General features: G+C 38.3%; 1 protein-coding gene across 1 annotated transcript; it reads right to left on the bottom strand.

Moving 5' to 3' along the window:
• On the bottom strand, nt 1–2,613 carry hdac12 (histone deacetylase 12). The gene is made up of 8 exons (XM_062419763.1): nt 2,446–2,613; nt 2,221–2,364; nt 1,693–1,852; nt 1,407–1,603; nt 1,135–1,285; nt 861–977; nt 636–778; nt 1–506 (listed from the first exon to the last, which is right to left on the bottom strand). Exons 1-8 carry the CDS (start codon nt 2,545–2,547, stop codon nt 483–485), a joined length of 1,038 nt encoding a protein of 345 aa, XP_062275747.1. The 5' UTR covers nt 2,548–2,613; the 3' UTR covers nt 1–482.
• Nucleotides 2,614–12,298: the final 9,685 nt, after the last annotated feature.

Below are 12,298 nucleotides of genomic sequence, written 5' to 3' on the forward strand. Positions count from 1 at the left end.
AGCTGAATATTTAATAGAAATACTGATACAGTATCTGTCATGAGGTATCCAGCAGGTTGTTGAATGCCTGATGCTTTCTTTAGACAACATCCCGCATTACAGAAAAATCACATGCAATAGTCTCAGAAGGACCAACATTTCGGAAAATGGACCCTATGTAGAGCAATTTTATCGGCTCATTGTTTTTTTCACAAACATCTGTAATGGCAGGAGTCTTGGTTTATATGCAAAAGTTCACAGTTCAGAAACAAGAACAAGAGGTACTTCAGAAATCTATTATTACAAATATGTTCAGATAATCAACAATACACGGGATGGAGTGGAATCTGTTTTCAATTGTATAATGCATTGCCTTATATCTTTATCACAACTCCTTGATAAAATTAATTCATGTAGTGTTTCAAGTATATAAATTGGTTGGTATAAATATCCTAATTTTTTGCTTAATCCTCTTGATCATCTCGTGTCAGCGAATAAAAGTTCTACATCCCACACTCCCTCCATACCTAAAACATGAAGAACATCATTACTTCCTAACAAAGACAGGTAATAGACAGCAAATTTGTGTAATTCAAACATCTGTATTGAAAAGTTGCATTTAGTAACATCTGCTCAAACAGTTCTGTGTCCTTTACCTGAGTCGCTGCCCTGTGGACGATGGAGTGCCTGAGGGCCAGTTTGTCTATGTCTCTTGAGTACCCTCCTCCAATAACAGCAGCGACAGGAACACCTTTGCTCACCACTGTCTTCATCACATACAGGTCCCTCTGATACAGCCCTACAAGATACAACAGGTCATCCAAAGATGTCTGCAGATGATATGTAAATAAAGATACTTATGGGTCAAAGATATCACTCACCTTGGTCAGTTAGGCGGAGTCTCCCAAGTTCATCTTCCCAGTGGGGGTCAACACCGGCATCATACAGAACCAGGTCTGGATGAAATGTGTCTAGCAGCCAGGGAAGGTGCGCTTCAACTGTTAAGGTAAACATTTATCGTTAGTTGGTGGAAACGTATTCAAATAAAATAAATGTGAAAACTCTGGGACTTAAATTGAGATTGTAGTGACTTGACTGTAACACTATTACTTAATCATTGTTTTACGTTAATTATTCTGTCTTATATTGACGTGCCTGAGGAGAGGTACTCCTTGTCTTCCAGTCCATCCTCCAAGCTGATATCGAGGTCACTCTGTTGTTTACGGAGTGGGAAGTTTTTCCCACAATGCACCGAGAATGTAAACACACATGGTTCCTCTTTAAATATAAAAGCAGTGCCATCACCCTGTTGGATCCACAAGAAAGAAGCTTTACTTAAAGCTTACTTTACTGCTTATACATTAGAAACAAAGGAAATGTTAGAATTTGTGACATATTGGTCTGACTCTAAAACATGTTCAGTCTACCTGATGCACATCAAGATCCACAATCAGAACCTTTCTCTTGTGCGAGGAGTTCTCCATCAGGTATTTGGCTGCAACTGCTAAGTCATTGAGGAGGCAAAACCCTGAACCGTAGCTTGGAAACGCATGATGGGTTCCTCCTGCCGTACTGCAGGCCAGACCCCTCTGCAGAGCTACTTCAGCTGCAAGAACTGTCCCACCTGTCAACAAGAGAGAAGGTGAACCTGCTCGTGTGGTGTGGTGTGTGATCCTTGCAGTCCAAGCTGACACATCAAAATTTTCCTCTCACCTGTTTCATATCGACAGCGTCTCACTATGCCTTCACTCCAGGGGAAGCCTGTCCTCCTCTGTTCTTGCTCATTTATTTTCCCATTAATGAAGTTGTTCAAGTATTCATCAGTGTGCACACACCTCAATAAATCTTTAGAGGCAATTTCAGGAACCCACACCTACTACGAGGAAGGAAATTTGAATTCACAGCAAAATATGAGAGATCAGTTTCCAAATCTATTAATAATAATTATAGTTGTTAATTGCTTTAAAAAAAAAAAAAGAAGCCAGAATCACAATTTCCCAGAGCCAAAATAACATCTTTAACATTCTTGTTTTGTCTGACCAAGAGTCCAAAACCCAAAGATTTAGATCATTTACATTATATAAGGAGGGGAAAATATCATTTTAACTGGTGAGTAACTTAATAATCAACTGTCAAAACCGCTGCTGATTGATATTCTTGAACTGATTTATTGACTAAGTATCTTTAATCATAATTATTATTCCATTCAATTACGTATGCGATTATCAATGGCTCACTCACCTGTTTCTCTGTAATGACCTGATCTTTGATTAGAAAGTGTAACACTCTGGGAAACTTGTCCATTGGAAACCTGTGATTGGGAGGCAGCTCACACACATACTTGTTGTGATGAACTATTGGCATTCCGCTGGATTCATGTCTCACCTGCGTTAAATGAAAACATGTGGAAGGTCAGTAAACGCAGTGTTAAGTTACGTATAAATGTAAGAAGTGAAATGTTCCTACTTTCTCAGTGTACAAACATCTGCAGGAGGTGAAAGCTGCACCGAACAACCTCACGCCTTTTAACCGAGGTCTTTTAGAAAATACTTGTTTTATGCAAGTCATTTCTCTGACTAACGTTGATCTTAAATGTCAGTCACTGATAGAAGACAGGGGAATGCAGTTATGAAAGTCCAGGATAATGTCTCGTTTGTTGAACGGATGTTAAATTGAATCGCTCCTCTCCATGACTGCCATCCTCTGTCATGGAGTGGAAATAACACACAGTGTGTTGGTTTTATGGTTGATTAGCACCATCTACTGATTGGAAGTGAACACTGCAGATATAAAAAGGTAAAACAAAGCTTTATCTGTCAGTCAGATCCATATTCATTCATCTCTTAAAGGCTTTGGATATTTCCATCTGTTTGCTGATTAGTTTTCTCCTGTCATTTTTACTGGGAACTGCAAAATACTTTGTTTAGTAAGATTAAAACAGACACTGACTTTGGAAATATGGATGATGCACAAAGACTAAATTGGCTGTTCACATATGAAATGTGCACTAGCCAGTTACTTGGAGAGCACCTGTGAGAAGAGAAATAAAGCTCTCTATCAGAGTAGGATTTAGATATTTAACAGTTCCTTTTCTGCGAAACAGTCCATTTTAGACTTTTTTCCCCTTCTTTTCTCTCTCTACATGCCTTCATATATTACTGGAAGATGCATGTTTCTAAAATGATAGTGTCTTGTAATCCCATGTGGGATGGACCAGATGTTTGGTTTGACACCGAAATGAAAAAAATCATACATACAAACATATGCGCAATTAAATCTGTGCAAGATTTGTAACAATTTTTAAAAAGATTCTCATTTTTCATTCAGTTTGATTCTTTTTATTTAGCTTCAGCACTGTCTAAGTCTGATATCAGATGAGCAGTATCTTTTTCTCTATTTTTGATTTTGCATCACAGAAATAAAAATGTATTTTTTAATTCATCATCCTGGAGCATGAAAAGCATGATCCTAATTCAAAGTTATCTTTGATATAAAAACATGGCACAAGGACTGCACATCAAATTTACATCTTTATTGCCCTCAGCTGTTCAATGTTGATTTAATATTCTCTTTTTGTTCACAACTCACCAAAGCTCTTAGCTGTATACCAATCTGTGCCTATCCAACGCGTTTCCCACTGAAAGATGATTTTCTGATTGATGACGGGCAACAGTAGGCTACAGTAAGAAAGCCAGTCAATCAGGTCAATAACAGCACAAATAAACTATTTTATATGTTCCTCAATAATTAACTAGTTTAACTTGGATTGTCAATTCTGCTTTGTTTGTTTCAGAGCTGAAATATGGACATTAGGGTTTTTTTGATGGTTTGTTGGAACATTTATTAACTGTTAAAATGTATTTCCTGTGCTTTGTGGGTGTGTCATCATCATTCATACCTATATAACCAGCAGTTAAATTACTAAAGCACAAATATTTTTTTATAGATATAACCTATATTTATTTTATATATATATGAGATACAGTGAGTGCCGCGACTGTGAGCAAGTCACATTTAATAGAAAACTGATGTAAATGAGATGAATGTGTCATTCATGAGGTTTTGTTCATTGTCTATTCCCCTTTTCTCAGATTTTTTTCTTTTTAATTCATTAAATGTTCAAAGCCTACTTTACATTTAAAGTTTTCAACTTTCAACCATGACATAATTTCTTTTCCTCCTCATTGTATTTACATACATTAGAAGAGCTGTTATACGATATTTTCTCTCTGATGTTTGTGTGTACCCTGACTATCTTCATTTTCTCAACTCTCCTCCTGTGAAGGTGTAGCGAGTTGTGGCCGAGCTGGTTAAACACTGTGGTGGAGGATCATTTATGGTGTCACTCTTAAATCATGTCAAACCCACAGCCTGAGAGATACCGACTACTGTCCGGTTTGTTACAGTTTCAGGACTCTGTAGAAAGGTAAGTAAAGTGCAGAATTTTTAATGTAATGACCACTTTAAGGGATGAAAAATGTGTTTTTTAGCTTGAAAAACACATCATCACTGTACTGCTCTGTCCTTTTGATTGTCTACTTTTGTGTCTGGTTTTGCCTCTCCATCTGTCTCTGTTTTACATTGCTGTCAGGCAGCTCAAGGCACTGTCTGGCATACTGTCGGCTGTGGGGTTCTCCCATGAGAGAGTAAGTGCATGTGTGTATGTGTGCGTATAAAGAGATTTGTGGATGGGGGATTAGTACAGCCCCCACTGGGAGGGGTTAGTGTACTCTCGGGCAGATAAGAAAAAAGACCAGAGTGTTGGCCCCAGGTGCAGAGGAGAAATCTCCCCATAATAGAGAGAGGAGATTAGAGCGGTAAAATCAATTACTGAGTTCAGCCTTATTAACAGGCATTTCAAACAGAGAGTGGAAGGAGGAGAAGGAGCGCCAATATATCCTGACACAAAGCTTGTTCAGCCTCATGCAGTAGATAAAGGTTATATTAATTCATTAACATATAGATTTTCCATTTAGTGTCTCTTTTCATGCTATCCTCTCTTTCTAAAGGACACTGATGGTTTTGCAGGTTTCGCTATATTTACTACTATTGTACAAATAAAAAAATATATATATTACAAACAATACTGCTGTGTTTTAGAAATGTGTATGTACTATTTCTACAGTTTTTGGCATCCATTGTTTTCCATTTTTTTCTGTGCAGTATGAAAATCAGTTGGTAGACTCTCAAGTCTTAAAGTTCTATATTGTTGTTATGTTACTATGCAGTGCAGACTTAAACTGTATTACATGCAATGATAATGTAACCCAGACAAAATGTAATGCAGACTTGATCTTCAGCATGATGGATTACACAAAGCAGGCACGAATCAAGATGAAAACCATTAGGTACTTGAAACGGTGACAGTACATCTAAAATCCAAACATCTAAAATTTCAAAGAATTTATTTGAAAATAGTCAGCAAAATGATTTGTGGTGAGAGTTAACACACTGCTATGGTCCTTTTTTAATATTTTGCACTAGTGAAAGAGAAACCACAGCTGACAGTCAGCTGTGAGTGAGCAGCATTCTGCTTCAGGGCAGCTATTTTCAAGGATCCAGATCTCATTCCTAGCAAAGTCAAAAGATGAAGCTGACAACTGCTCAGCTTTGATCTCTTCTCTCACTGGGCAAAATAGAAGCAGGACAACATGTGAATGTTATTCAGCCCTCTAAATCATGTAGGCCGAACAGCTTTTTTTCCCTCTCGTTGTGTTGTCATACATTGTAGTCAAGTTTTTTAACATAAAAAGTCACAGATCTAAAATCTTGTTGAACCATACATACCTAAATACTCTTTGATTCACACATGGATGGAATCAATTTTATGCTGTTCAAACTGTGTATTTAACCAAATGAATAACCCTGAATAGCCCTGTCATCCTGGCATGTTTTTTCACGTTCCAGGAAGCAAACATGTTTGTTGTCTAACCCCAGTTGAGGAGTTGGGTGGGATATTTGCATCAGACACTAGATTTAAGCATACCTGTCAATTACACAACATCACAATCACAACATCAAGACCACAAACCCCTGTCCTCACCCTCCACCTCACAACTCAGAGGGGAAGGAATTTGCTGGTTGATTGCGAGTGCTGGCAGAGCATGTTGCAGCAGGTGAGTACAGGGGTTGTTGTTGGAGTGAATTAATTTGTAGCTGCTCTCTTTGTGTCATGGTGACAGCCTACTGCCTCGTCCCTGCGAGGCAATCCCCCGATCACCTGAAAGGCAGAGCAGATTCACCTCTCTATATTCTATATTCACAGACATGCTGGGGAGACCGGCTGTGAAATTGCAGTGTGGTAGTATGGTTTACCATCATTTCAGTCAGTGTTTATATCACTCAAATCGGAATCTCCTTTTCATACATTTTTTTGGGAATGTCCTTTAAGATGTTGCATCTTGTTTTGTGGCTGTGGTGTGGTAAAGAGCTGGTATTTGCTTCATGTGTTATCAGAAAGGGGCAATGTGTGAGCCGATGAAATGCTTCAGGCCAAAAATATTCAATCACCTTAACATTTCTTCACAGTTAAAGGAATAAACTGTCAGCAGTTGTTTGTAACTTGTTTCCCTGGAATTTGTAAATGGGTGGTGTGATGGTTTTTGATCCTCTGGGGATATAATATTCTCTCAGTAATTTATCAGTGTTTCACGTGACATTGGGTGAATTCAGGAGCACTTCATTGGTGGCTAATCTAAATAATTGGAGTAAACACTTGCATAGGGTGTTGAAGGAACAGTTGAGTCTAATTATACAACAAATATGTGATTTTTAAGTTTGGAGTTTGTTTGAGTATAGAAACACTTGAAACCACATTTGTTTTATTAGGATGTGTGCATTATGTTCTTCATTACAGATGAAAATATGAACTTGGGGATCCTAGGGGATTTTATGGAATTCAGATTTAATTTCGCATAAAAGTTTACACCATAACATTTGGTGTCTTTGTCCTCTTATTGTTTTTTGTGATCTAAATTTGAATTTTTTTCCACCCAGAGAAGTTTTAAACACTGCAAAAACCTCATCAGTCTTGGTTTCATCATGGATGTCTTCACCCAGTGAAAATATAAATCTGATTTTCTCATCTGTTACAGTTGATTCTCTACAAATGTTCCTGTTGCTTATACCTTTTTACAGCTGTGATTTTTAGTTAGCTATTAAACAGCTGCTCTATCCTGAAAAGCAAATCTTCATTCTCAATCACATTTTTCTACTCACATTCATCTCTCCTTGTTATGACTAGAGACAAAGCATGCTGAAATCGGCTGAGTTTCCGTCAGATCATGTCCATACCTTTATACTATTCTACAGAGATGATCTATGAAAGCATGTTTTAAATAGTAAAATGACTGTATTTCTGACAAAAACTAAATACTGACAAAATATGAGCAGTGGGCATGTACAAGCCTTTAAACAACAACTCTGTGATGATATGATCAGTTCTTGAGATAAAGACAAAGTAGGACAGCAGAGAGAAGTGATAATACAGAACATCTGCCTATGGTCTGTGGTATGCTGGGAATCCGTAGGGGAGTTGAAAAGCAGCAGCAATATTGAGTCAGACTGTGGTATTGCTGGAATGTTTTTTAATGATGTTTACGTTTGTATTGTGTTTGTCTGTTTTCCACAGCTGGGTATGGTTCATGTTACATAAGAGTGCTACATGCAATATTATCATAACGTACTTTGTTGCTTTCATAACCACTATCCTTAGACATAAAGGCAACATGTTGTGATTTCATCACAGTATTTCAGAAGCAGATGAGACTTAATAATTTTCCAAACTATTGATGTCAACACTGTCAATCTTTACTGTCTTAACAGACCCACTCTTGTTCTGTGCAGCAATACCATGCATTGCTCTCAGGCAAACCTGTGACCATACAGCCACATGTTTCAGCAACACAGCTGGCTTCATTCTCTTCCCCTCACTTTAATCTCACTATGCCATGTGGAGACCACAGACACTTGAGAATGTCTGCCCCGTCTTGACAGCCGTGTTGATACCACTGATAAGGGAAAGAGGGAGAGAGGAGACAACTAGAAAAATGACAGCACATAAAGTGTTTCTCCATGTACACTGTAAAACTATTTCACAAGTCGTAATCCATTCAGTGGTTGGTTATACAGCAGCTGTTTTCAGTCAAGATGAAGGTTATGGTGAACATATAATCATGTGTACCATTTCAATATTTAAATGTGACTCACACTTTTCTCTGAGGTTGTGACACACGCACTTCGGATGTCTTTATGCTCAACACATTCACATGTTCCTCTGTTGGTTATTATTGTCAGTCTCTATTAATTTAGCAGGCAGTTAGCAGTGATTACTGTCATGAGGTGTGGTATTGTATGTTGGTAGTTCAAGGAGTACTTAATATTGCACGTTCATACTTTCTCATGAATGTCAGATTGAAAAAGGTGTGTTCGCAGTTGTTGCAGCTGAGGCTGAAATATGTTGACATTTATTCAATAATATGACTCATCTCCATAGAATGCTGGATCCTACATTTCCCAGAGTGCACATTGACAACATCTTTTTTTGTTAGACACCCACGCCTGTTAAAAAATCCCATGTCTTTTAAATGATGTGTCTTTCAAACTTCAACTCAAATTTCACTGCATCTTTTAATGATTTATTTTACATGATATATTCAAGTGCAATACAATGCAGTTAGGTTAAATACTGAAGATACAACTCCAAATTTGAAAAAGTAAGTGTATGTTACTATTTACTCTCCAGCAGCAGTGAGGTGTCCTGATGAGTATTTTTAAAGCATATCTGGTGGCTGTGTGTACTCAACAGCTGAAATATATTGCACAAGCTTGAGTCAGTATGTCACATGTGTCAAACTGTCATATTTTTTATGGACTGAAACAAGAACAAAATCTAAACTAGAAACAAATATGTTTAATGGATTACATTTTGTACCTAAAAGCATACATTTGTAGGCTGTTTTGAGAGTAATAATTCATCGAAAGACTGTTTTGTCCCCTCAGGTGTTGCAATTCCTTTGTGATTGGGTCATGAACTCTGTCATTTTCAATTTCTTAACTCTTCTAGCTCAGTTGAATGGTGAACAGACTGGGAATTTATTATCTTTATCGCTCTGTAAATCAGCCAAAAACAAACAGTAATATCCTCTTACACTCACATTTGCTTCTTTCTGGAGGGTTTTGCACTGAGCTACTCTGCCGGCTGAGGATCTGCGTCCGGGCCTTGGTATGCCTGCCATCTCTGGCAGTTTGCTTTGGCTGGCTGTCCACGCCCCCCCAGTCCTGTCTTGACATAGTTGACATAGCGGTGATCTGCAGCGGGAAGTTGCTCCTGATTGTTCACCAGCATAGGAAAAAACCTTGACTTGTCTCCATTTGTCTCCAAGACAGCTCTGTGACTTTATTGTTAAAAAGTAACTTTTAGAATTCAGGCTGAAATTGACACACAGGCTACGACATGTTCATTTGCAATTACATACTTTGTATTTGAAAGTGAAGTCATATTATTCACAGAATAAAGCACAAACCACACATTTTCCTTAAAGGGCTTTAAAAATGTGTACAACATCCAACTCCCTCTATCATTAGACCCTCAATTTGGATGGACAGAACCTGGTGGACCTGAACCATGAAACCACCATACCCATGAGAGCTAAAAGCAGGGTGAACATCCTTGAATGTTTTGGATTTTAGTTTTTTTTTGGTAATTACACATACTGAAAGTATTTCAATGGAAATAATGCACAATAAATCTGATTGAGAATGTGTGATGTACATTTTTGTAGATACGGCATGGTATTTATGCCATGTCTTTGCTCACATGCTCACTTTAACCAAACAAGATGTTAGATCTTACAAAAGACATAACACTCCAGTTATTGCAGGACAGAGTCTTTCAGCTGTGCTAGTGACATCTTTTTTTATTTTTTATAAATGTCCTTCCTGTGGAGGAACATTGTTTTTCTTGCAGTGACACCAACAAGGCTATTTATTTTTTTATTTCTATTTATCAGTGCCAGAGGCAGACAGGGCCTCCCAGGTTAGCTTTTGAGAACATCCAGCTGCTTTTGAGCCAAACCGTTCTCACTCCCAGTGGCCTTGGACTGTTCACCTCCAAAGCTCAAACAGATTGGACAGAGAGAAAGCTGCTATTCATCAAGTGCAGCCAATTGTTCAAGCTGGTGTTTCCCAAAAGTTTTTCACTGAAAGATCGGCCACAGGGCACAGACAATTTCTCTCTCTTTCTGTTCCTCTCTTTCACTTTTTGTTGTGTTCACCTGCAAAAAAAAGACCTGTCCTGTTTCCAATTAATGGAATACAACACTGTGACTTCCATTTAAAAAGTTGCTTTCAGAATTGACCACGCATTGATCTCTCTCTGCTGCTTTCATGCACTTTCACTGTCTCTTGTACTCTTTTTCTCATTTGTCATCTTACCACAAAGTCCACAGCAAATCTTCTGCCAGTTGCGCCACAACTCATTTTGATTATATGAACTGATTTAAAAATATGTTTTAGTTGTTGGAAATTATTTGGATCAAGTTATTCCACTTGGTTTGCCTAGTTGACAAAAGTCAAACTTCTTGCGTGCCTTCAGTAACCTTTCCATATAACCACTCAGACAATAGGAGAAATGTAAACACAGATACCCAACAAGGACATCAGGAATGTCACTCACTCTGAACAAAAAATCAGGAAACATTCAAAGTTTGCACACAAACACCTTATCTCTCTGGCCAAACAGTAGATTTACTTCTGTTGAATTGTTGTTATGTCAAGAATGAATAACTGTAAGGTTTACAGATTTCTTAATTGTACATCAAAATAATTCTCCACCTTTGGTTCACTTTAGTGAGTCAGATAATTCAGTGTATTGTTCAGTACAGATTATCTCCTCTTTGGTTGTGTTTAGTCGTCATCGTCCAAAGTAGGACAATTACTCATTGGTGGGAAAATGTATTTAAAGTGTGTATGTACTTACAGTAGTGGGTGGAAGCTGAAGAACGCTTGTAAAAACACAAGGAAGCTTTGAAACATTGTTGAGAAAGAATCTCAGCCATAGGCAGATTTCAAAGTATTTTGTGAATGAGAGAAGTCAGTCAGCGCTCATTTCCCCCCCCCCCCCCCCCCCCCCTCGGCCAGGTCAAACTAAGTCCAAGTGTTTTGATTTGTGGCCAAGGCTTCACCACCTCACTCCTGGTGAGGAGACTGAATGAAGGAATGAAGAAACAAACAAATGAATTAATTAATTAACAAAGCCACATCCCCCATGGTATAAAATTAAGGACAATTTACAGAGTGTGAAGTCAGAAATTCCCCCTGCAACACTCCTGTCCTATCGGGGAACCCAGGGGCAGCATAAACAAGTCCTCAGCCAATGCACAAGCAAACGCTCAGACATGCCCCTTACATGTTAACTCTCCATACTCATGTCTCACTTTCACTCAATTTTACACACAATCCCTACATGTGCTATACAGTATTTGGATCTTCTTCTCCCTACAAGTATTTTTTTTGACTCACACAGAATCACAAAAGGAGGAATAGTTTGGCTCATATTTTGAAGGTGGGTTTTTTTTTCTTTTACATGCTTTGCTTTTTTGTGTGTGCATGTGTTTATTTTGATTTTGTAGTTGGAATGTAATACAAGTACAAGTCATGTCCTTAATAATCTCCGATTGCTCAAATCAATGTTTGCTTTTTCAGTTATAACAAGGTATGAATAAAGTATCAATAATGAGACCTTTGCCTTGACGTACTAGAAAGCATCCTGTCATTTCATGATTTATAATGTGATTAATGTGATCATGTGATTGGCTCGCTGTCTAATACATGCTCTTTTTTCAATACATAGTGTTGCATAAAAACTTGAGGAAATATGCTTTTGGTTTCAGGTCAACATCAAATCCTCTTGCAAAAAATATAATCTTATATATGTAATATGCTTCAGTAAATCATTGTGCTTTCCCCTATGACTTGAAAGCATTCCTTAGCCCGGTGTTTGGAAGTGATAGGTCATGGCTGCGGTTCATCTTGCTCCTGCACTGCTTGGCCCGTGAAGCCAACCATTCCTCTCAGCCTGTTTTGTGAGGGGCTGGTAGCTCATTTCACCTTGTTCTTTTACAGTGCCAGCTACTTCTGCTCTCCCCACCACCCACCCCTCTCAGTCCTTTCTCCTCCCCTTTCTATCTCCAAACAAGTACACATTCTCCCTGCGCTTACGCATATTCTGAATGGTTTAGTCCCTGCTTGCTGAACACTCCTGCAGCCCCCTGGGGAATATAAAGGAGGGGGGGGGTGATAGTTGTGATGACAAGCTTGC

The sequence above is a fragment of the Scomber scombrus genome, chromosome 5 (assembly GCF_963691925.1).
Source record: "Scomber scombrus chromosome 5, fScoSco1.1, whole genome shotgun sequence".
In the NCBI taxonomy this organism is placed as follows: Eukaryota; Metazoa; Chordata; class Actinopteri; order Scombriformes; family Scombridae; genus Scomber; species Scomber scombrus.